Source organism: Sporisorium graminicola, chromosome SGRAM_22 (assembly GCF_005498985.1).
Source record: "Sporisorium graminicola strain CBS 10092 chromosome SGRAM_22, whole genome shotgun sequence".
Classification (NCBI taxonomy): domain Eukaryota; kingdom Fungi; phylum Basidiomycota; class Ustilaginomycetes; order Ustilaginales; family Ustilaginaceae; genus Sporisorium; species Sporisorium graminicola.
In genome coordinates this window covers 717-25,325 of record NC_043731.1, presented here as the reverse complement: position 1 = coordinate 25,325, position 24,609 = coordinate 717, and the positions used below count along the sequence as shown (strand labels likewise).

At 51.6% G+C, this 24,609-nt stretch overlaps 8 protein-coding genes across 8 annotated transcripts; 6 read left to right on the top strand and 2 right to left on the bottom strand.

Annotated features, from left to right (window-relative positions):
• Window positions 1-94: 94 nt before the first annotated feature.
• EX895_003631 (uncharacterized protein) lies at window positions 95-1,783 on the top strand (the record flags this gene model as incomplete). Its single annotated transcript, XM_029884229.1, has 1 exon — window positions 95-1,783. One exon carries the CDS (start codon window positions 95-97, stop codon window positions 1,781-1,783), a length of 1,689 nt encoding a protein of 562 aa, XP_029738939.1.
• Window positions 1,784-3,207: 1,424 nt separating this feature from the next.
• EX895_003630 (uncharacterized protein) lies at window positions 3,208-4,677 on the top strand (the record flags this gene model as incomplete). Its single annotated transcript, XM_029884228.1, has 1 exon — window positions 3,208-4,677. The coding sequence occupies one exon, from the start codon at window positions 3,208-3,210 to the stop codon at window positions 4,675-4,677; it is 1,470 nt and encodes a 489-aa protein (XP_029738938.1).
• A 545-nt stretch (window positions 4,678-5,222) lies between these two features.
• EX895_003629 (uncharacterized protein) lies at window positions 5,223-7,225 on the top strand (the record flags this gene model as incomplete). The annotated part of the gene is made up of 2 exons (XM_029884227.1): window positions 5,223-5,960; window positions 6,695-7,225. 2 exons carry the CDS (start codon window positions 5,223-5,225, stop codon window positions 7,223-7,225), a joined length of 1,269 nt encoding a protein of 422 aa, XP_029738937.1.
• A 3,679-nt stretch (window positions 7,226-10,904) lies between these two features.
• EX895_003628 (uncharacterized protein) lies at window positions 10,905-11,553 on the bottom strand (the record flags this gene model as incomplete). The annotated part of the gene is made up of 2 exons (XM_029884226.1): window positions 10,905-11,146; window positions 11,439-11,553. 2 exons carry the CDS (start codon window positions 11,551-11,553, stop codon window positions 10,905-10,907), a joined length of 357 nt encoding a protein of 118 aa, XP_029738936.1.
• A 1,988-nt stretch (window positions 11,554-13,541) lies between these two features.
• Window positions 13,542-14,996, top strand: EX895_003627 (uncharacterized protein; the record flags this gene model as incomplete). Its single annotated transcript, XM_029884225.1, has 1 exon — window positions 13,542-14,996. The coding sequence occupies one exon, from the start codon at window positions 13,542-13,544 to the stop codon at window positions 14,994-14,996; it is 1,455 nt and encodes a 484-aa protein (XP_029738935.1).
• A 1,650-nt stretch (window positions 14,997-16,646) lies between these two features.
• On the bottom strand, window positions 16,647-17,198 carry EX895_003626 (uncharacterized protein; the record flags this gene model as incomplete). The annotated part of the gene is made up of 1 exon (XM_029884224.1): window positions 16,647-17,198. The coding sequence occupies one exon, from the start codon at window positions 17,196-17,198 to the stop codon at window positions 16,647-16,649; it is 552 nt and encodes a 183-aa protein (XP_029738934.1).
• A 1,355-nt stretch (window positions 17,199-18,553) lies between these two features.
• On the top strand, window positions 18,554-20,563 carry EX895_003625 (uncharacterized protein; the record flags this gene model as incomplete). The annotated part of the gene is made up of 4 exons (XM_029884223.1): window positions 18,554-19,458; window positions 19,608-19,652; window positions 19,838-19,970; window positions 20,111-20,563. 4 exons carry the CDS (start codon window positions 18,554-18,556, stop codon window positions 20,561-20,563), a joined length of 1,536 nt encoding a protein of 511 aa, XP_029738933.1.
• Window positions 20,564-22,787: 2,224 nt separating this feature from the next.
• EX895_003624 (uncharacterized protein) lies at window positions 22,788-24,203 on the top strand (the record flags this gene model as incomplete). The annotated part of the gene is made up of 4 exons (XM_029884222.1): window positions 22,788-23,000; window positions 23,168-23,445; window positions 23,889-24,039; window positions 24,144-24,203. 4 exons carry the CDS (start codon window positions 22,788-22,790, stop codon window positions 24,201-24,203), a joined length of 702 nt encoding a protein of 233 aa, XP_029738932.1.
• Between the last annotated feature and the right edge of the window lie 406 nt (window positions 24,204-24,609).

Genomic DNA, 24,609 nt, shown 5'->3' with positions numbered 1-24,609 from the left:
TCCCCGCCTCCGTTTGTGAGCGCCTTCGTCAAGAATCACGCACTACCAGGATCCACGCGGCGGCACGTCGGTTTACTCCTTCCAACCACCTACGATGACCGGGAAATCTAACTCCTCACCCTCTGCGGTGGTTGGTCACGGCATTGAAGAGGAGAGGGAACCATCCGTCAACATGCCCAGCATCGAGTTGGTCATCAGTCTCAACGAGCAAGACAGCGATCTGCGCAGAGATCCTTTGAGGTATCTTGCTGCCCAGACACGTGCGGCAACAGTCGCGGATGGCGACAAGAAGACGACTAAAGCACGCCCGTCGTCTCTGGATCAAACGACAGTCCACTCCTCTTTGACACGCTCGTTCTCGTTGCAACCTGCCACACCAAAGACCCCCGCATCAAACCACCTCGAAGCCGAGCGTAACCGCTTTTTCGACGCATACACTTCAACACCGACCACTCTACACAGCATGCACTCGCTACGATCCTCTACACCGGAGGCTGGCATGTATCAGGCCTCGATCAACACCTCATTTACCAACGTTGCGCTCAAATCACGCAAAGCCTCTCGTCGCGCTTCAACGCTTATCAAAGGCAAGGTTGAAAAACCGTGGCTGAACGACAGGAAGCGATTGAGATCGCACAAGCTGGCCTTCTGGGCCTTTATGGCTTCGGCCTTGACGGGAGTGGTTGGAGCTGCACTTCTCATGTACTTTGCCTACGCATCCGTTCCACGAGACAAGTACTGCCTGGTGTTGGAGGACCACTTTGACGGATCAGAGCTGGACAAAAGCATTTGGTTCCATGAACAGGAGGTGGGCGGTTTCGGCAACAGCGAGTTCGAATGGACTACCGACAGCATCAACAACTCTTTCGTCGAGAATGGCCATCTGTACATCGTACCCACGCTCACTTCGGATCATTTGGGCGAACAAGCTGTCTTGAACGGATACGCCGTCAACCTCACCCAAAGCGGACAATGTACCGCTCCCGTCCCGAGCAACCATAGCTGCGCCGTGACGTCCAACTCGACCACGGGTGTGATTCTCCCACCGGTGCAGTCAGCAAGGCTGATGACCAACTTTTCACGCACTATCAAGTACGGACGCGTCGAAGTCCGCGCCAAGATGCCCACAGGTGACTGGCTATGGCCCGCGATCTGGATGCTGCCCAAGTACTCAGTGTACGGCGACTGGCCTCGATCGGGCGAAATCGATATTATCGAGACAAAGGGCAACATGCCACGCTCCCGTCAGGACGATGCTTCCAACAACATGCACTCGACTCTTCACTTTGGGCCCGACTGGCTTTTTGACGGTTACGGATTCGCCACCAAGGTCCGAAAGCTTTGGCACAAGTACTACAACCAGGACTTTCACACCTTTGGCCTCGAATGGACCGAGGAGTCCATCTTCACATGGGAACGTTCTCCCGTTTGGCGCAACATGCAGGTCAATATGAAACCCGGTGGATTCTGGAAGCTCGGTGAATTCCCTCAACGCATGGGCAACGGCACATTACTCGACGACCCCTGGGCAGGTCGACCGGAACCCTTCGCAAAATCCGCGCCTTTCGATCAGGAGTTCTACCTGATTCTCAACGTTGCCGTGGGCGGTACCAATGGCTATTTCCAGGACCGTCAGGGTGATAACAAGCCTTGGTCTAACGACGCCGAGAACCCTCGAGCACAATTTTGGGCGTCAAAAGATCAATGGTTGCCAACATGGCCCCGGGACCCTCGTGACCGAGGCATGGTCGTCGACTACGTGAAAATGTGGCAGAAGTGTTGACGTCTATTAATTTCTACCTTGCTGCTTAGCTGCCATCGCTAGTTGATGCTACTCTCTCGTCTGTCTTGCTTATACCATCATCGTCGACCGAAAGTTCAGAGTTACGACTCTCATTGTTTGTCACTGCCTTCTAGCCAGAAGGGAATTGGGTTCTGTCATCTGAACTGAACAAACAAGTACCGAAAGCGCCTCGCTTCTCAACCTCGCGACTCTTTGAGCAAACAAATGCATTCTGTTCGAAATTCGTCCTCGTGACTCGTCGTCAGCCAGAAGACTATAGAAAGCAAACTGCCACCGGCACTGTCCAGCAGTCAGTCCCCTTTCATAGGAAGCAAGAGTTGGAAGGTTGACATGTACGATGCGGGGTAAAGAGCGCATGCATGATTTCCCTGCTCTCACCATGAACGCTGTTCACAGACATTTGGCCACTTTTCCCATCATTGACCCGCAAACGGTTAGCGCTGTTTGGTCGGCGGGACGCTAGACGCTATCTGTTGATCCGAGCTAGCACTGAGCCCGACTGACGTTTCCTGAGACATGCAGAGACGGCAACTGCGACATCCGCCACCTGCTGTCTGTGCAATGAGTCGCGACAGGCTAGAGAAATGTGAAGGCAGCGCGAGCACTGCTGGATAGATGCGTTTGCCAAGAGCCGAGCGTCGTATTACGTCTTGAGACTTTAACCTGTGGGGTACCTACCTCTCTTTTCCTCTTGGCGAAGTGTCACCTGATCCTTTCTATGGAAAGGAACCAACTATTGGTTAGCCGAGGTGCGAAGCCCATTGTCTAGACTCGGACAAATACACCTAGCTTCCAAATTGCGCGCGCACGTGTATTCATGTTCTTTCATGCGGTTTCGACAGCTCGCAGCAACATCATCTCAGACATGTCTTCAATCTTGCTCCGGGATGCGCCGGCTGCGTTCTGTGTGGCTAGTCTGGTTTTGCTCTGCTAAGAGGTTTCACTTCAGGTCCAGAAAGCGACGACGGATCGCTTGTATGTAGCTCGATCCTTTGGTTTCGTTCCTGTCTGCGGTTTCGTCCCAGCTTCAGAACGCGACGATGGATCGCTTGTATGTAGCTCGATCGTTGGCGGGTTGCTGGTCTGTTTGGCTTCGCTGCAGATACAGAGAGCGACGATGGACCGCTTGTATGTAGCTCGACAGCCTGGCTTGGTTATGGTCTGCGGTTTCGTTTCAGAGGTAGAAAGCGATGATGGATCGCTTGTATGGGTCGCTTGTATGTAGTTCGCTCCCTGTCCCGACATCATCCTGCGAAGCAAGTGGTTCGGAACACATATCCTGTGTCCATGAAGCTTGCGATGAGCGGTGATTTCAGCGTTTGTGCTGTACTGTACCGTACAGGATACTGCAGCAGACAACAAGCAGTCGGTTCCCGCAAGGATGGACACATAAATAGTCGAGCATGAACGTCAAGAGGAAGGCCAACTCCAACCCAAAGTCCCAACGCTCCTCTCTCGCGTCGGCCTGCAGCAAGATCAACAAGATGCGGTTCTTTCTTCAAACCCTTGCAGCGGTAGCTGCTGCAGCCACCACTGTGCTTGCTGTTCCCATGGAAACAAGGGAGGTGCAGTTTCCGGACCCTAACGACGACCCTTTCTACAGGACGCCCGACAACATTGGCACGTATACCAACGGCCAGATCATCCAGTCGCGTGCGGTAAAGACCGACATTGGCTTTTTGAACGGTGCCGCTTCTTACCAATTGCTGTATCGCACCACCAACACCAGCATGGAGCCCGAAGCGACCGTAGCCACCGTGTGGATCCCTGCTAAGCCTGCTTCGCCTCCCAAGATCTTTTCGTTCCAAGTGCACGAAGACTCGACGCAGCTTGACTGCGCACCTTCCTACAACTTCCTATCCGGATATGGTGGACCCAACGAGATCCCCACGAGTACTGACACTCCCTACTACATAACGTGGGCGCTCCTGCAGGGCTACTATGTGGTCTCCCCTGATCATGAGGGACCTAATTCCGCTTTCGTCGGCGGCTACCAGGAGGGACGAGCAACGCTTGATGGTGTGCGCGCGCTCCGTAACTTCGAGAACCTGCCTTCGGACAGCGCGGTGGGTCTTTACGGGTACAGCGGTGGTGCACATGCTTCGGCTTGGGCAGCCAGCCTGGCGGAATCGTATGCCCCGGACATCAATGTGGTCGCCGCTGCCTATGGTGGTTTGCCCGCCAGCCTTCGAGACCTTATCACCCCCCTCCGCACGGGGCCGTTTTCTGGGCTGGTCATTGCTGGTCTCTCGGGGGTTGCGCTTGCGTACCCCGAGGTGGATGCCTTCCTTCAATCCCAGTTCAACGACAAGGGACGCGAAGTGTTCAAGCAGGTTCGAAGCCGCGGCGCTTGCCTGGCCCAGGTGGCCGTAAGGTACGCTTTCACCGATTTCTACACGTTTTTCAGCCACAGCTCATTCGAATTCTTCAAGGAGCCGCTCACCAACAAGGTACTGGCTACCGAGTCGTTGCTGCAGTCACAGGCGAATCATGTGGTGCCCGTGCCCAAATTCCCGCGATACATCTGGCACGCGCACGAGGATGAGATCGTTAAGTTCTCAGTGGCGGAGCAGTACGTCAAGGAACAGTGTGCCAAAGGAGCAAACATCAACTGGAATGTGTACCCGCTCTTCGGACACATCACCGTGCAAACCCTCGGTCCAATTCCTGCTCTCTACTGGATGGGTCAGGCGATGAATGGGCAGGCGCCCCAGGTCGAGTGCGGAAAGTCGTTTACTCCCATTGCGGGTGTGAATTCGCCCACGGCAGAGCAAGTGCTTGGACCAGACCTGGCCCGCAAGTTCGCCAGGCTCAATGGCACCGAGGCTCCATTTGGATTGCGTTTTGGCCCCATGACGCTGCCAGCTGCCTAACCTGAGCCAGTCGCAATGTGTTTTGTCGCTTGTTGTTCATTGTCGTCTCGTATTCCTTTCTGTCAATTTTCTTTTTGCCATGAATTGTTGCTCTTAGCAAGTTTGCCTTACCGTGTCCAACAACGAGACGTGGTGTTCTGAAGGAGTGTCTCCAAGTTGCTAATGGTGAGAGAAGGCTGGTGTTACAGAATAATGACTGCCATCCAACGGTGGTAACGCAACGGTGGTAACGCAACGGTGGTAACGCCATGTCAAGGGTCGCGCGCCAGACCCGCACGGGAGCTCGTAGGTATTACTTAGTTAATAGTATTTTAAATATTACTAATAAAACCGGTTGAGTTCACCTCGAACCTAGCGAGGCTTTGCTTCCAACTGATTTTTGGCAAACGGACGGACGTCTTAGTAAAACCTGAGACGCGTCCAAGCCGGGGCCATCTGAAATGTCCAAGACAATCCAAGCCAACATCAGCCGTGTCTTGCTTGCTCTTCGAATCCCCTCTCACACGACATACTCCATCATACCAGCCTCATCTAGCTCCGTCACCATGACCGTCAGCAAGCCAATCTGGAGCCTCCACGGCACCTGGACTCGCCTCGCCGCCAACGACCGCCTGCGCCGCTCATCGCAAGCCCTCTCAATAATCCGCAATACCGCCTACATCTTCGGCGGCGAATTGCAGCCCCGTCAACCCGTCGATAACAGAATCGACACCGTTGCTCTCACCACTAGCACCAAGCCCACCGCCAATCCCAGACCTTCCTCCCCGCTCTCCCTCACGCCTGCGCCCTCCCCCCGCGTCGGCGCCCCCTCCACCACCCTCCAACAATCCCTTTACATCTTCTCCGGCCGCGGCGGCACCGCCATGGCTCCCCTCGACGAAGCTGGGGCCGTCTGGGCCTTCGACACCCTCGCCTCCACCTGGACACTCCTCACGCCCGCCGACGCCACGGCTCCGTGCCCACCGCCTCGCAGCTACCACTGCACGGCCAGCGACGGCGCGCACATGCTGTTCATCCACGCCGGATGCCCTGCTTCCGGCCGCCTCAACGATCTCTGGGCCTTTGACACGAGAGAGCGCACGTGGCGCCAGTGTAAGGACGCCCCTGGGCCGGCGCGCGGCGGCGCGTCGCTTGCATTCAGTGCTGGGAAATTGTACCGGATGAATGGGTTTGACGGGCAGGCGGAAGTCGGCGGCGTGGTAGATGAGTACAATATCGCTACCGATTCGTGGCGCAGCAACGCGTTCACGGCAGATGGGAAGGACGGGCCGGAGGCGCGGAGCGTTTGTGCGCTTGTTGGCCTGACAATTGCAGGGAGGGAGAAGCTGGTTACATTGTTTGGGGAAAGGGACCCGAGTTCGCTGGGGCATGCGGGTGCGGGCAAGATGTTGGGGGATGTGTGGCTTTGGGATGTGGGGGAGAGGTGGTGGACGAGGGTGCAGCCAAGGGCCGCGAGGGAGGGTGAGGGTGTGCCGGAGGCGAGGGGTTGGTTTGATGCGGATGTATGGCAGGGGGAGGAAGGGGGGAATGGCGGGGTGGTGGTGCACGGGGGTTTGGCAGAGGGAAATGAGCGGTTGGGGGATGTGTGGATCTTAAGGTTCTAGAAGCGCGGTGTAAGGGTGTCGGCAATGTTGGTGCGTTCTTCCTGGACCGAAAGAAGAAGATGATGTCGAGGCCGTGCGTGGATCAAGTCGTAGCGACAAGCTAGCAACTCATCCACAGTATCGATTAATAACAATAGCTATACAAGGGTTTCCGCGCCGCCCCACAGACACATGCACTGACTCCGAGGCCTGCACAAGCTGTTTCGCCTCAAAAGATCCATGAACATGCCCTCCCACTCCCTCTCGTCCTCGCCATCCTCATCACTGAGACGAGACGAAACGCCTTCCCACGACGGTTCTCGTCGTCGCCAGCGTCGGGCTGCTTGGGCACATCGCATTCTGCTAGTCGAAGCTGGAACACGCCGGAGCCGCCCACCCAATCACCTTCCTTCACTACAATCGCGGTCCTGTAGCCGCTGAATTCGGAGCTCATCGCCCTGGGATTCAGAACAAGCAACTTGACTGCGACCATGGCGCCGAGCTTTGCAGCGCACAAGGATGCTAAGGAGCTTTCCAATGTCCTGCGCCGGCTGGAGAGCGAGCTTCATAGCGTCAAGGCCATTATTGGCATGATTGACGGCGTGGAAGACCCGCAGACCGCTAGTGTAGCTGCCAAATTTGTCCGGCTGAAAGATGTCCAGTACAAGTTGGTGAAGCTGCTGGAGGAGCTCGAGCCGCCCAAGGTTGGAAAACCGATCGGAAGAGGCAACAGCTGTACTCGGCAGCTTGTGCAAGGAGATGCAAACGGGAAAAGGCCCAAGACGGCGCTGGATGAGCTTGAACAAGCCAAGAGCGCGCTGTTGTTGAAGATCCAAATATCGAATGTCGGCGTCATCAAGACAATGGAGAAGCGACTTGTGGCGAGCAACTTTTGGCGGATGCAGAAGTCATTCAACGCATCGACAAAGCATTGCGGGAGGAGGCCGTTGGCTGCGAAGGGCTGAGATCTGCGAGACTGCTGAAGGGCATGTGTCCATCAGGTGGGTGCCATTCACGATGAATTGGGGGGACGGAAGCCGACGTTGCTAGACGACGGCACCGTACCTTTGACTCCTAATGATCTAGCTCTAGCCATAGCCCTAGGCGCGGGGCCGTCCCTTGTGGACACGGTCGAGGCTCGAAGTTGCATATAGATCAGCCAAACTCGCCAAAAGCTAGCAAAGTTTGGGAAGGCCTGTGAGAAATGTTGCGCAGAAGCGGTGGTGGACGCAGGCTTAGCAAAAATAATGCCGCTGACTGTAAAGCCGGTCTTTCCTCAGGCTCTTTGCTCCAGTGGGGTTGGCAAGACGGTACAACTCGGTTCCTGGAAGGGCGTCGGCGTAGACTTTGTCTGCCAGATCAGACGTCACCACGGGAAGGCTGTGAGGTCAACAAGAGACTCACCAGTGGGGACGGTTGGCAAAGATACTGCGAATGGTGTGGAGGCTGAAAGGGCTGGACCTGGGACAGAGGCTGGAAGAACTGGCTCCGGAGCTGATGGAGTGCTGGCGGCAAAGAGTGAAGAGAGGAGGTTGCGCAGGGGGTCTGTTAAGTTGTCCTGAAGAGTCTGACGGAACCCAACAAGGTCGGCGTGGGTCACAGCTGCAGTAAAGGACAGAGGAGGACCAATGGCTGGGGCTTGCTGCGCTGCACCGGGCAGTTGATGTGTGGTGACGCCGGGTAAAGCAGCGGGAGAAGGCGGAAAGTGCGGAACAAGAGCAGGCTGAGCAGGACGTGGTGTGAGACACGGGGCACAGGGAGCACTGCAGGTGCTTGAGGGTGTACCGGCGCTGCTCGTGGTGCTGTTGGAACAACCTGGCGACGAAAACTGGTGCCAAGTCGGGCAGGATGTGGCGTGACAAGAGAGCGGCAAGACAAGCAGTTGATAGTTCGCTTGTTTGTAAAGCGTTAGTGTTTGAATACAGAGACTGCTTGGCGTCGCTTTCACGTCTGGAAAGCCACAAGGACCTCACCAAGCGATGTATTTGGGTCAAACTGCTGAACAGGTGGTGCTCCTCGCTCCGAGGCAACAATGGAAAGTAAGGATGTGTCGCGATCTGCAAGGATGGCCGAAGTTTCCATCGCAAACTGCTAAACTGCTAGGTAGCGACTTGCCTAGCAACTACAAGTATGATGGTGAGAAGGAAGGAGTGACGAACGTGAACAAAGCATATATCATCGAGGCATATAGTTATGAAGTGGAGGAATCGAGCTCCGCTTTCTCAGACGCTCTCAACCTCTCGCACGAGTTGGGCGTGCTTGCAAGGCAACTCCAGCGACAAAATCTCCTCCTGCCGACTCGCTCAGCCGACCGAATCGCTTGGTATCAACTCCGAGCGAAGTTACATTACTCTAAAGCCTCGATCCCTGTGAATATACCCTCTTGTGTCTTTGCCATAGGCGGCGTGGAAGATGCAAGTTCGATGTGGAATAAGGGTGTGTTGACTGAATCGTCAGAGTGTGACTTTTAGCACCTTTCGAAATGAGCCTGGATGAAGAGTTGTAATCGACAGAGGTCATTGGTGCTTCGATCGAAAGACGTACACGAACCGATCTGCTCCAGCAGACGCTGAATAGACAAAGCCCATAAAGGTCGGGGCAGTCCCAGTAGCAAAATATCATCCAGCTGGGTTCGCTGTGATGTTGATCGAACAACGGCATCCGTCCACACTTGCGTCCCAGAAGGCCCTCTACTTTGTTGTTGCTGGCTTCCATAGGAAGAAGCTTCTGGATCATGAGTATCCTCGAACGCATAAGCAAGCCATGGAATAGGTTGAACTCTAGCTATTAACTCCAGCTTTGGCCTGTCTGGCGAGGCAAGACTCCGAGCTGTGTTTATTTCGGCCATGGGCGAAACATCAGCGGCAAAAGCAGAAGCAGAAGTGGTGATGGAGGTAGCGGCCTTGTCGCCCTCACGCATTCCTGTGCTGCAGTGTTCTGACAACCTCCACGTAGATTGTCGAAAAGTGCTATTGGCAGGTAAATGCGGTCCTCCTCCCTTTGTCCCTTCAAATGCAGTGGGTGTGCTTGGCTCTGATGCAGATAGTGGTGCCATCTGCTTGATGCAGATCCAAGTAAGGACTTTCAGGGCTAGAGAAACAGCCTGTACCGTACCAACGCTGTAGGGTTCATATTGTCGCGGAGATTGGTGTATGAGGCCAACAATGGAAGCTGCATGTCTCAGAGACAAAATGATGCGTTGTGCCTCGACATGCGATGAACCGCAAGCAACCGTACCGTCTGAAGAGATCCAGATATCCTCGAGCTCCTGGATTACGGAATCCATAGGAGATGCCTCAAAGACATTTTTGAGAACTTGAAGATCGACGATTCGTTCAATGTGAATGGAGTGCCATCGTACGGCTAATTCGATGTGATAGAACTGTCCGAGCTCGCCGTGTTGTGCTTCAAAGTATTTCCGCCAGAGTGCCAAGGCATGTGCCATCTTCATGCTACAAAGGTGATCAGCTGCTTGTTCGTTACCACATGCGTGAAGAGGGGAGCTTGTATCGCTGCTTCCACTGGCGTGAATTTTATCGCCGTGATGGTTGCTATTGTTGTTGTTGTTGTTGTTGTTGTTGTTGTTATAGCAATTACAATTGCTGCCGGTGCTTCTAACGAGTAAGCCCCTGAAATGCAGATAGATGCCTTCGAGCAGACTGGCAAAGCCCAGCCATGGCAATCGACTTCGATTCAAGAGGGGAAGTTCGTTGCAGGTAGCAGAAGAGTCGATAATTTCCTGGACCAAGGCATGTAGGCGACGCCTGGGTAGCTGATTCCGTTCAAGGGTGGCGAGTTCCCACCACTGCTGCGCCGATTGAGCCTGCCAAAGCTCTTCCTGTGCAGGTTCAATGCACGGATTGGCTATAAAAGTGATGCTGTTAGTACCATGGATGTCGCCATCGGCATAGCGTCGTAAAGAGTCGACGAGTAAGAGGCCATGAACCAAACGGACGGTTTCCTCCTGCACCTGCCATCGAGCCCAGCTTGATTCCAGCTCTTGGTTGTTTGGTCTTGGGTGAGAACCCGGATCTGGCAACATGGGCGGGTGAATGACCAGCTCTGTACACATGGCTTTCAGTGAGGAAACGGCGAATTTCCAATTCCTGGCAGATCTTGCAGCCACGACAGAGTCCGTTGAAAGAAGGGAATACCAATGACCCGTGACGAGGGCAGAGGCGACAAAGTGGAATGCCTCTGCGCCTGCCTTATCACCATCGCTCTGCAGTAAGGCGACAGCGCTAACAAAGCGCCACAGCTTTGTGCCGAAATCTCGAACGGCTGAATAATTGGTGTAAGCAGCACCAATGGCGATAATGTTGAGATGGCCGATCGGCGAGGAGAAACGTTCAAGACGGTGCAAGACCCGATTGGATATTACGGGAAGCAGACGCAGAAACGAATTTTCGGCATACCACAGACATCGCACTATAGCAATAGGCGAAGTGGGCAGCTGAGGTTGTAGCAACGGAGAACCTGCAGCACCGGTCGAAAGATGATCCAGAGCTCGCCCGGTAAGGTTGACCAAACTTTCAGCAAGTGGCCGTAGCAGAGTGGATCGATGACTTGAAACGGAAACAGAAGAGGAAGGGGAGGAAGAGGCTACTGGATACTTTTGTCGACGACTGCTGGGAGCTCGACTGACTATGTGTTCTTCTTCTTCTTCTTGTTGCTGCTGCTGTTGTTGTTGTTGTTGTTGTTGTTGTTGTTGTTGTTGTTGTTGTTGTTGTTGTTGTTGTTGTTGTTGTTGTTGTTGTTGTTGTTGTTGTTGTTGTTGTTGTTGTTGTTGTTGTTGTTGTTGTTGTTGCTGATGTTCCTCTGCTTCTTCAAGGTTACATTGCTGCTGTAGTCGATGTAGGGTGGTGCTTGCATAATCTGGCACTGTACTACGGAAAGAAGTGGAAAGCGAGGTAGGAGAAGAGGAGGAGGTACCGCCTCTAGCTACATGTGATGTGATGGTTTCTGTCGCTGTAAGGTTGGTTGGGATGAGATCAAGATTGAGCTCCTGCTCGAGGACGGGAAGCTGTAAGAGGGCTTGATCGGCTGCATGCGCGATGTGATTGGTGAGAGTTAGATTTAAAGGAGGATGAGAAGACGGAGGGGGGTATAATGCTGTTGAGTTGAAGGAAAGATTGTGATTGAGCCATGTGAGGTCCCATTCTGCGCTCGAATTATGACTAAATGGTAGCGATGAAGCGATCATCTGAGGGGACGCTAGTGAGGCTTGTGGACGCGAATGGTCATCTGTGTTGAAGAAGTCCATCACGGGGCCAGAGGCGGGTGTAGGCACCATAGTATTGGAAATTGTAGTAGACAGATTTCGAGATGATGAGGAACAGGCCGAGTAGCGAGGTTGACTGGGATGTAGATCCGGGTATCGACTTGGCCCAGTATCATATAACATTTCACTGTTCGCGATGCCTGTCATCGTTATTCCTTCGCCGTTGGCGCTACCGTTGTTGCGACGATGATACCGCTCGTTACGAGACGATGGATGTCTGTTAGGCGACTGACTGCCGTAGTGAGGTGACGTTGACGTTGAGGGTGATGTTGAGGATGACGACGGGGTCACTTTGCGGCTTGGGTGATTTCGTGAAGGCGTGATTGTCCATTTCTTTGCAGATTTGACGATGGACGTGTTGGACCCAGGGTGTTTTCGAGGGACATGTCGTAGCAGACTATCCTCCCTGGAGAAAGCACGTTGACAGTACGGACACTCAAAGAGACGCTCATTGCGGTGAACGGTGGAGATGTGTCGTTGAACGTGAGCTCCTTTGACGAAGGTGGCGCCGCAAGAAGGATACTTGCAAGCATGCTGCTTGGGTTTGGACGGCATCCGGATGAAGGTGTATCGGTATTTGGTGCACTATCCAAGTACTACCAACCTGATCTTTCCGTCTTGGCAACCGTATCTACTCGGATAACGGGATGTAACCCCAATGTCCAACCACGTCCAATACCAAAGCAACGTGAAATAGGTATAGCCAAAGAGCAAAGAGGAATTGAGGGAAGTGGGAAGCAGGAGGGGGAAAGGGGGGATAGATGAAAGACGATAGTGAGAACTAAAACTGTAGTCGTGACTATGGCTATAGTTCTTCTCTAAGCGAACTCAAAGTCACTGGAGCAGCACCTGACCTCCTTTGACATCGCGATCATGTAGTGAGAACCCGTTTGACTCGCCACTTCCTCCACATATTTCCACTCCACCCCCGCCTTCTTTTCTCGGGCAACACAACCACGCAGTCACACACATTCAAAATCAATCACTGTCACTGTCACTGTCCCAATCACACCTTACCAATTCAACGGTGGTCAAACGGTTGTGTTAAAAAAGGTAGTATGCCGCTAAATGCATGTTTCCACTATGCGAAAGCGTAGAAATAGGAAAGTGGCGCGCGAGCAATAAAATGTAAGAGGAAGGGCAACCAGGCAGGGAGATATAGAAGAAGGGAAGGAGGGGGGCCAAATCGTGTGCGTTGGGGTCAAGGGTCTGTCGGAAGTGAGAACCGGAGTGCGCATCCGAATGCGAGACTTTATTTATCGTACGGCGTTAAAGATACTTTGACTATTCTTGAAGAAGAAACTCAAAAGTCCAGAGTTGTTTTCTATTTGAATGCACTATTGTATTGTATTAAAATAATAATTTTTAATAAGTTTTTAAGATGATTTATTTTTTCCTGTATTTAGCCCGGAAACGCCGGGTTGCGGGGCCCCACACAGTATAGGAGAAAAGGTGGATTGGACGCCACGGAGTGGTTCGTTGCCGGCTCACAAGCATCTAAGCGCCGCAGGCTTTGGTGGTCCCATTGTCATCCGGGGAAATTCTTATGTACGGTGTGAATAGCGGGACAAAAATTGGTTGCTGGTTGGCCTTTCTGTGCAGGGTGAAACGGTGGTGGTACAGGTACCACCAAGCTATGGCCCCAGCTCGCGGCTCTTCCATGGGCCTTTTGGAGGATTTCGTTGTACGTTTCTTTCTTCAAACGAACGGTCGCCGAAGTGCATTTTGATCTGTGGGGCCCCACTCTCTTTAATTGTTTCAACGTAGCTTGGCTTGCTTCGCTATAAAAAGACTTACCTTAGCCTTTCGATTAGTGCCAACGCCAGGATACTATCAACGCAATCTAAAACTAAGACCTGAGATACTGTAATGTAAGTGATTTGAGTGCACCTATTAGAGAAGGGTGGTCGCCCTAACATCTATTTCCTTTTCTGGGCTTGGCGAATTAACAGCATGAAATGGGAAGGAGAGTCAGCGGGCGTCAACATCATGGCACAACCATGGTGGGTGTTAATGGCACTGTTGTGCTTTCCTGGGTGACATACGAGATGGTAAGAGCCCTGCTTTGGTCACCCCTAGCCAAGGTGCCTGGCCCGTTTGCCAACCGTCTCAGTAGTGTACCACACATTCTACATACTATCAAGGGTGATCGCATTCAGTGGGTTGAAAAGCTTCATCGAAAGTACGGTGAAGAAGTGGTGCTGGAACCTGCGATGGTCATCTCTCGTCGTTCCGCTGCTGTCAAGACCATTTACGGTAATACAGCTTTGCAAAAGTCCGCTTTTTACGATGGCCTAGGCTTCAGCGGACTTCACAAGCATGTCTTACAGGCAAGGGATAACAAGGTCGCCATCCGAACTCGTAAACATATCCTCACCATCATGACCAAGGATAACCTCTTCGGACTGGAGCCTATCTTTCATCGCTACCTTGCCAAATTCAAAAAGGGCGTCGACAGCAACAATGATGATGGTAAAGTCGATCTAATGCTCTGGCTTCGACTTTTAGCCATGGATATTATTCTTGAAGCCTCTTTTGGCAAGGACTTTGGTCAGCTTGATCTCGGCGGTCTCAGCGATCTTACGCAAGCCATCTTCGATGCCATACGGTTTAACGTCATTCGGGCCCTCATACCTGGTTTTCAAACCGCGGCGACCTATCTGCCCATCCCGGTCCTCAACAGAATGGCCTCTTCCGAAGCAAGATTTTTGAATCTTGGTACCAGCGGTTTGGAAACGTTTAAATCCGCCGATAACATCAGTCACATAATGGCTCCTCAAGCTCTCCGTCCTTTGTTTGGGGAAGATGAGGAGTCACTAGTCAAAGAGCTGGCTGCCTTCGCCATTGCAGGATCCGATACTACCTCGACTACACTGCTCTACCTGTTCTACGAACTGGCTCTGCATCCTACCCTACAGGAAGCCCTCTACGAAGAAGTCGCTCGAGAGATCTCAGCGGAACATTATGACACTATCTCTCGAGCTGATGTGGAGAAGCTTCCTCTTCTTAATGCATTCATCAAAGAAACGCTTCGGGTTCATCCACCCGTTCCTGGTTTCTTACCTCGAGATGTTCCCGCCACTGGCATTGTCTTGGGTGGCAAATTCATCCCTCCTGGCACCGTCGTTTCTTCGAGTGTCCATCAAACTCTGCGAAACCCGGATGTTTATCATCCCGATCCAGACTCTTTCCGTCCGCAAAGATGGCTAGAAGATGTGACCGAGGACATGCAACGCAGCTTTATACCGTTCAGCAGTGGCCTTCGCACCTGCGTCGGTATGAACTTTGCTTGGTCAGAAATCTATGTCATCTCGGCTTCAATCCTTTGCACGTATCAGTTTAAACTGCCCGAGGAAACGACCCTTGCTTCCATGGAGATGGTCGAAGGCTTCTTTACTCTTCCTAAATCAGGTCAATGTGTTCTCCAACTAGTCAAACGATCTTCCAACAAGTAACAAAGGAACGCCAATTTCTCACGCATTCACGCGCAGTGTGAACGGTGCAAGCGCAAAGTGAAACGAGAGCTTTCTGGCCTGTTTATTCGGCAAACTTCAAATTCGACGTCGCCGTGGCAGCAACGAGCAGGTGTCCAACGATCGTGGGGAGGTCGCAACACCAGCGGAAACTGCTGGGAAAGGTAGTGGTCGCAAATGAGGATAGTGACACGCGTCGTCCGTAAACGATGAGTACGACGGGTAGAGTCCAGTATCAGTCAGCTGGACTTCAAATTGTTGACGCACGAGCGTCGAATGTGACAGAGTCGATGAAAGAAGCCCGAGGAATAAGGCGAATTTGCTCGCCGTTACTTGGGATAAGTGGACTTCAGCCACTCCACTCTTTTGTTCCGTGATCACTTGTTCGATAGTAGCGCTTCGATACCATCAACCTGCGTGCAACAATTTGTTCAATGTCCTGTTATTGTTTACTGCCGTTTTAGCCTTTCGACTTCTTTCCCTTCTTTCATCGGGACGCACAACAAAACGCGAGAGACTTCGAACAGACCACCTTAACGCAAACTTAGTCGTTCATTGACGTTGTAGTGAGATCAATCAAGGGAAGGAATGGAGACAGTGAAACGTGATCTTTAAGGGGAAAGCCAATAAGGTCTGAAAAGGAAAAGGGCAGGCAGTAGGAGAGCCGTCCGAAGCGGAAGAAGGCGGGGAGGAGTTGCTTATGCTTGAACCAGAACGTTGCCAGTAGCCAAGAAATGTGGACCGAATTTGCCACCCCAAACGGAGAGATCATCTTCTGTTGGCGCTCCTCCACTGACATCGTGCCTGCCAACAGGAGTATCCTCGTTGACCAGATCGCCATCAGCGTAATGTTCGATGTTGAAGCTATCATCCGCCTGATGCCAATAGTCGAAGACTTGACTTCCAAGTATATGTCGTCCAACACCCCATGCCAACTCGTATCCCTTCTCCTTCAAGGCCTGATGAGCAAGAAACTGTGATTTTTGTTTTTCGGGATGGCATCAAAAAAGATAAGCAAGTACACAACACGGTGAGGGTAGTTAGTATAGCACCAAAAGAGTATGAAGCAATAAAATGCATGTGTCAATTTGGTGATAGGGAACGGAGAAGCCGGGGACCCAAGGGCAAGTCTGATCTCGGACCTGCTTGAGAAGAGAGATGTGTTTACTCACTTCGTGGTCGATGTTGTGCAGCTCGTACGCTGAGTGATGAATCCTTGTCCTCTGAGGTACGTGAGGCGGAAGTCTCTGCAAAAACAGCGTGTCTGCTCAGTGAAAGGCTCCAATGGAAGAGAAGGGGTAAAGACTACAATTTAGCATCACTACAGTCTACTAGCCCATACTTTTCTTTGCTGAGAGAGACAAGCGCTACAGATTTTCGATGCAACACTTACGATGATCAGTCGGTCGTTTTCCTAAATTGAGATGCAGAAAGGCGCCTACTTCAGGCCCTTGCGAAATGGTCAAGATATCGCTTGGTGCGAAATTGAGAACTTCAGAGTACCATTTCCTTGTTCTGTAGTTATTCACAACCACACGAGTATAAAGCCAGATGAGGTCAGAATAAGTAGAAGTTCTTCAGTGCTTTGACTGTTTCGACGGGTTTGGGCCACAATTGTGTCTTGTGTCGTACTCACTCATCATAATTGGGAATCTGAAGGACGAAATGGCCTAACTTGTGGACTTGAATAGTCTGTGTTGGATCAAATCTTTGGAATGTTCCAGCACGGCGTGGTTTCTGTTCGTTGTCCTTGACACCCGGGTTGATGGGCTGGGTGACGTGTTGTGGGGTTCGAGCTTCGACCAATTGTTGTCCGTAAATGACGTCGATTTGAGTGCCGTTAGGGTCGAAGAGCGAAACAAGCTGACCACCACCAGGAGCTTCGACAAGCTGGCGGACTTCAGAAGCTCCGGCCACTTTGCTAGCGTTTTTGAAATCTTCTTCCGAGTCAGCTTCAAAAGCCACTCGCACGAATTCCGGCTGAGCTCCGGCTGCTGCTTCCTCTGCTACGTAGATGTAGGGAAGGTCTCCGTAGCCCCGATAGTATTGCAGCTTGTCTCCTTTCGAGGTTTCATGCTGGACAGGTTCGAACCCGAAATCCCGTAAGAATTGACTTGATTTGCCAAGATCCTTGTGACGATAGTGGATATGGGCAATCCTCCTAAGGATCACTCGGTTTTCCATGATGGGATTGTGTGAGAACTTTGCTTCGAGACTTGATCACTAGAGCACCGTTCCGCGTAGTTCTGAGGGATCTGGCGTGTAGATGGTGGCCAGAAGGAAGACTCTGTGAATGGCATTTGGCGTAATGGGGTCATACATATATAGGCACGGAACTAGTTCGTTCTGATGTCAGGCAGGTTACTCCACGCTGCTTTCTCGCCCTTCCTCTTGCTCGTACTTTCATCGTTACCATTTCCCTTCTGTTTGATACATTGATCTGCTAGGAAAAAAAGCACTTTTCTGCTTTCCGTATAGGTCATGTGAAACTTTAACTTAGACGTACTGCAGAGGTGAGGCGTTGGACTGCGTCGGAACTGACTGACTTTGCAACTACTACGAAGCCTTCGACTGACTGCATTAGTGAGTCTCGGGGCCAGCACAACCATTCCTAGGGTTACCACAGACTGTGAGTGAAGTGAAAGCAATGGTCTTGAACACCGGCAATCCACTTCCGTGACTGAGTTTGAGTAACAGGATGGATGGGCTTTGGTTTAGACCTTTAGCTTTGCCCCGCATGGTCTGCAAAGTGTTGGAGGGTACTTCATTACCCGGTGGTACCACCAAATTCGTGCGGTAAAGCAGCGCGCATGTCCACATTTTCTAGACCTGCAACTCCCGCCCTTCAAATGTCAGCCAATAGACCAGGCAATTCAAGCTTCACAGAGCGGATAACGGTAGCGTTCTCCGTTGCCTACTCACGGTTTCGACAGTGTGTCTGTCTGTGACACTTCCCCGCATTCCCCCCTTTTTGAGCCGCAAACAGAAGCACAAATGTAAACGTGATTGAGTGGCAAGGAAACAAGGCCAACTGCAGGTGAATACTCCTGTCCTTTGGTGGTACCGGGGTATCATCCCCGGTCGTAATGAAGAATCGAACTCGGACAGAACAGGAAGAGTGCGGGGCGGACGAACATTCAGGCTCCCCTTCTTCTTCAAGCTCACTGAACCCTAATTCTGCAACTCAACAAGGGGGTGTAGCCAGCTGAGCCCGGACCCCCCGACCCCCCTCCTTAGTCTTAGAAGTGTGTCGAGTCGGGGCCAAGCGCTAGCGCAGCGGTTCTGTTTGCTTGAGCATTTGCTCAAAGTAATCCTACTTTACAGATGCTCCTGTATCTGAGACGGTCGAAACAAGCTACGAAGATCTTCATTTCTGGAAGGACTTCAACAGGAAAAGGTGCAGAAGGTTCGTCCTGTCAGGATATACAGCCAACACCTCCTTTTCAAAAAGCTATAACGCCCACCCACCCTCCGCGCTCCTCACAGGTCTTGGCTCTTTTACCACCACTCCTTCCCCAGTCCCAATACGACACAGTGGCATGACGGCGCAGACAGAACCAGTCGCTCAACAGCGACCCTACCCGGTTCTGAAACGAGAATGCGATGTAGTGATTGTAGGTGCTGGAATTGTTGGGATGTTGTTGGGTTTGCTCTTGAAAGAGCAAGGTCTCTCGGTGCAGCTCTACGAACGTCAGAGCGCAGTTTATCCTCTTCCTCGAGCTGTCGTCCTGAGTGAAGATAATGTTCGCTTGCTGGAGATCATGGGTCTGCGTGACGTGCTAGGTGGCTTCGTCGTTTGCGACGATTTCCCCTGGAAAGATGCCCAAGGTAACGAGATTGCCTGCATTAGCAACGCTCTCAGCAGCAACGAACTCTCGGAATTCTATCCTAACTACCTCATCAGTCAGCCTTTGGTAGAGAACGCCATCAGCATCCGGTGCGAACTCAAGAATCTGCAGCTCTATCGAAACTGGAACTTCACCAAATTCGACGATCGCGATCCCACGACCGGTTACCGTAAGGTCTACTTTGAACGACCGCCACTTTCGACGAGCCAGATCTTTTTCCAGAACCAGGTCGAAGTCAAATGCCGTTGGTTGATTGGAGCCGATGGAGCCAACAGCTCGGTGCGACGAGCTGCCGGTATCACTATCACCGATTTTGGTTTCAATCACGAATGGCTAGTAGTCGATACTTTACCGGATGACTATGAGGCCAGCTCAAAGAACCTCCCTCGAGCTCAGTACTGTGATCCAGAGCGTCCCACCACCGCCATCGCAAGTGGTCCTCGTCGACATCGCTGGGAATTCATGCGCCTCCCTGGAGAATCAGACAAAGAGCTCCTCAATCCAGCCAGGCTCTGGAGCCTCCTCAAACCCTTCGGTGTCAATCCGGAGAAGGTAGAGATCGAACGTGCTGTCATCTACCAATTCCAATCCAAGCTGTAAGTCTTGCTTCCGGCCTCTTTCCGAATGAAGGGTGCCCTCTTCCACAGAAGTCACAAGCTGGTTGACCTGACTTGCTTGTTCTCATACTTACTCCTTGCTTGCCTTCTTTGCTTGCTTTCCTTCCCCCGATTTTGCATGGTTACAGTGTTGATTCCTTCTGGGAAGATGGCATTGGTCTTGTTGGAGATGCGTAAGTCAACTTCCACATGCTTCCTTCCCTTTCCCTCTTTGTCAATTTAAAAGCTGAACCTCACCACTTTTGATTGTCGCCATGTAACTTAGTGCTCATCTTATGCCACCTTTCATCGGTCAAGGTCTCAACACGGGGTTACGAGATACCATTGCCCTTGCCTGGCGTTTAGGCCAAATTCAAAGAGGTCTTAGCTCCGAAAAGCTCATGCAATCTTATACCTCCGAGCGGAGATCTCAAGCTGATGCCATCATCAAGCTGGCCATCCACCTCGGTCAACCCCTCTGCATCACCGATAAGAAGATAGCTGTCAAGACTGTAAGTTAAAAGTCGCCTTCCCTCGTCCTGCATGATCGTTTTGTTGACTAATTTTCTCGGAAGCCTGACCTCTTCGTCTTCCCCAATTTCTTTTTCTTTTTTCCTCGTTTCTTTTTTTTTTTTTCTTTGTCCCCGTATAGCACGGAGATATGCTACAGAAATATCTTGATTCTGATTCCGAGCACACCAAGACGACACCGCCAAACCTCATTGGAGAGAAAGCCATGCTTCTTGACAAGCATTATGGTGGCTCTTTGGAGCTTCGCGCGCCATTCAGGCACAGAGATGGAGTGGTCGGTATCCGCAGACATGTCGAATGGGTTATCTTGCACTCTGCAGCTTGCAAGATACCAGCTGAATCGGTTAAAAACCTCGAACGGCATCAGGTACGTATGGAACCCCTCAGCAAGGAGGTCGACGTCACTGGCAAGTATCATGCGTGGATCAGCAAGATCTTGGGAACCACCGAACAGACAAAGCAGCAAGAATTATGGTGCATCTTACGTCCCGATATGTACGTGTACGGTATGGGCAACGGGCCAGAAACTTTCCGAGATGCTCTGCTCGAACTCGAAAGTGACCTCAAGGTTTAGTACGCCATCTCGTTCCTCTTTCACTATTAAACATTGTTTATATTTGCTCAACTCTCATGACATTCATTCGAACTGTCGAACGGCAATCCAATCAGTGTCCCAGTCTGATATCAAAGTAGTACTGTTTAGTACCACGCTCCGAGTCTCATGACTACTACTTTGGACCTTGCCTTGATGGTTTTCATCCCTTCAGTTCAGGAGAAGCAATCCAATGGAAGTTTCTTCTAGCACATTGTTGTAGATCTTTCGACAAAAATGGTAACCGCTATTGAATCATTCTGCAGCAAATACATGTAGCGAGTAGGACAATTACATCTCAGGATGGCCAGTAAGATCCAAACATGGTATGCTGGGAAACTCGTCTCTTGTTCAAAGCCTTGATTTGCGGACGTTACCATCATCGAGGTGGGCGTACTGGAAGAAGTCTTCAAGTGCTTGCGGATTAGCAATCGCCTGAGAAGAGTTTTGAAGAGTTGAGCATCGCCAATTTAAAGGGGGAGACGCACACATCAGCGACAAATCAGACCAGTAATGACGGTTCCCCTTCGGACCTTCAGTGTTTAGGTAGTGGTGTTACACTGCTGGGCTTGAAATTCTTCTTAGCGTTGACAATATGTTTAACGGGCAACTTCTGGTTTCTTACCGTTAAGGGTGACTGAATATCGGCCACTTGGAAGATGCCGTAGGGAACGTGCCGAGCGCTGTAGGCGGTACGAATCGAAGATTTAACCTTTTCGACGTGCTCCTTCGTCAGGACCACACCATAATCCAGCTTGACGAATAGCAGAACCCGCTCATCGACATCGATGTTTTCTCTCTTTTGCCCAACAACAATGCTGTCCCGTATAAAGTCGAGTTTCTCCACTACGCTGTAGATCTCTGATGATCCGAATCGAACTCCGTTCGGGTTGAGAACGCCGTCACTTCGACCATGAATGTATAGCGTTCTATGAAGGGGGTCCTTAGAAATGATGTCACCCTGGCACCACGCCTTCCTTCCTGGTAAGCGTGAGTAGTACGCATCCATGTACCTTTGTTTGAGTTCCTTCTCTCGTGAAGGAGGTCCATAGATTCCAATGGGTTGATTGGGGAACGGTTTGGTGACTATGAGTTCCCCAGCTTCTCCTATCGCTTTGATGTCAGCTCTTGTGTCAGGATCCCAGGATTCCAAGGCCAGTCCAAGCCCTGCTCGCTGCATGCTACAGTCGACGACTCCAGATCAGCAACGGGCTCACAGAAAGCTCCAGCAATATCCGTCCCTCCCGAGAGTGAGCCAAGACGGGTCTGAGCAGGGAAGAAACGATAGAAGAAGGAAACGTTGGAAGGGTATAGAGGTGCACCTGAACTCGTCACATGTCGTAGCCTTCCCAAATTCGCAGCAGAACCCTTTTCAGGCGTCGCAGTGGAAGACGTCTCTACAGTCCCCGTAGTTCGGTGAGGTAGCGGGGGCTGATACCAAATCCTTGTTTCTCCTGACAGTTCCCTTGATGCCCGGACCTGCTACTCCAAGGTGCAGGGACTTCAGAAAAGAAAGACACATGGCCGCGGAGGTTCGGGTCATGATGACTGCTGGCATGATGATTACCGGTAGTTTTGGTGGTACTGGTGGTGGTACCCGTTTTTTCCCAGGGTGCTAGTCGGGTCTGGTGGTGCTGGAGAAATATAGGGTAAATTTAGCTTTCTTCTCGAGATGCTCTTCGTCTTTTGGCTCTGTTCTCGGTTTGCTTCTTCTGGACTAAGCGAACACTGTGCGCACTTGGACAGCTAACAAATGTGTCCCCAAATCTTACCACTCAAGCTGTGCCCACGCCCCCACCAGTGTGGTACGCCGCGTCGGTACGCCGTGTCTGTTCAGAAACACTATCAGCATAGACCCATCACATCATTCCGGCTACTCTCTTCTTCGCAACGCCGTCTTTTCCGTACTGTCTGTCTCTGAAACGCATACCTGCTCAGGCATCGATTGGCGCGCAATCTGGCGAAATTGAGTTCCATCCGGTTCCCAGTTCCCCGGCTCTTGGCTTTCGACCAGCTTCTCTCCTCAGCTAATGTTTCCCCTCACCTTTCCCTCACCTTTCCCTTTAAATTCATTCTGCGGGCTCTCTATGAAAGCATTCTTCTCGACGCAATTTTGTGACCAACCTCGACAGAAGTGAAGGGAAACACTTCTACCCACTCACTCTTACTCCACACACCGCAAACACTTCCACACACGCCAAGCACCATGTCTTCGTCGTCCGAGAGCGACTGGAAAAGACTAATCCGCTTTGTGGCAGTCGAAGATGGTAAAGAGCATTTTGGACAGCCAGTGGATGATAAGGCGGACATTGGTCTGCTCGCTAGCAAAGGCAATAAGATCCAGGCATACGAAATCGTGGGAGACAATGTTCCTTTCAACGGTTGGGTGGACATTGACACGGTCTACACAGTTAAGAAGGTACGTAATAGTCACACCCTGCAAACGGTCTTACCTGCTTGTTCCTACTGAAAAAATTGTAGGATTAGCGCGAGAATGTTACAGACATATCTGAGTACTGACTCGGATTCCCTTCGATTCCTGTGCCCGTTCACGCTTTGCCGATCGTGCATACAATTCTCTTGCAGCTGTCGGCACCCATCCGAAGAGACCAAGCCGGGGGAAGTATTCGTTTGCTAGGTGCCAACTTCAAAAGACATATCGAGGAGGCTGGTATTGCCAAACCGAAGGAACCTGTTCTGATGATCGTACCACGAACAGCGCTGGCCGGTCCTGGCGATATTCCTATTCCTCCCTTCGTCCATAAAGGCAAGGACCAACTGGATTACGAAAGTGAACTGGCTGTTATCATCGGAAAGGATGCTAGAGACGTTCCCCGGGAGAAGGCCTTCGACTATGTACTAGGGTAAGTAAATTGAGCATTTCAGCCCGTGCTCAGCGAGACAATCCTGTCCAGTCGCCCTGAGCTATCCTGTCTCCTCTCTGATCCTCCTTTCTAACTGATTCCGATGAATAACATGTTCGATTCCGTTTTTGACGCAGTTACACCGGCAGCAACGACGTCTCAGCACGATTTCACCAAGGTACGCAACCCCAGTGGAATTTTGCCAAAGGTTTCGACAATTTTTGCCCAATCGGTCCGGTCCTAGTCAATGCAAAGGAGCTTAAAGAACCATCCAACATCGCTTTCGAGGGACGTCTTAATGGCGAAGTCCGCCAAAAAAGTAACACTAGGCGAGTTTCCCCTGCTTCAACGAATCATTGATGGGCGCGCGTGTTTTCATCTTACCCAGTGTCAAGTGGAGCTAACACTTCTCGATTGCGCTTTTGCTTCTTTGTGTCGTTCAGCGATTGGATCTTCAACGTCCAGGATGCGATCTCATTCCTCTCAAACGGTACCACCTTGGAAGCAGGTACTGTCATCCAGATGGGTACTCCTAGCGGTGTTGGTTGGTTCAAAGATCCTAAAGGCCTGATCAAGGACGGAGACACTTTTTCTGTCTACCATGACAACGGGATCGGAACTCTTTTTAATCGCTTTGTTTTTGAGTAGCCTCATACCTAATCAAGGGAACGTTCTCTACCCATCCTTGCCTGCCACAGGCTCTCGAGAAGGGGGCCGTCGAGTTCACTTGGCCTAACTCTGGACTTGCGGCTAGCTAGGACCCTGCACGATCGAGGATCTGAACACGTTGTATCGACCTAGTACCCGTTCGAATCCAATTTGAAGCCTGTGCTTGCATCGGCAGTGCATGTCTAGGCAACGTCACTCGGCGATCCTTAGTTTTGGAATGGGCGATCCCTCGGTTTGGCCTTTCAGCCCGTTCCATAGCTGAGAGCAGAAAGTAAGGTAGACATCGAGGTCGTCGTGCGTGAGATTGGAGAGATGCAAAGACCCTTGACAATAAGCTGGCAGCGTAATTCCTGCGCATCGATCCAGGTCTAGCGAATGGATGCGATGCTTTTGCCGCCAAGACGTAAAGAGGTCCATCTTGAGGAAATCGGCCATCATGTCGAGACCAAGAAGGTTCATAAACTGGTCTACTCGAACCAAAGGGGTAATACTCAT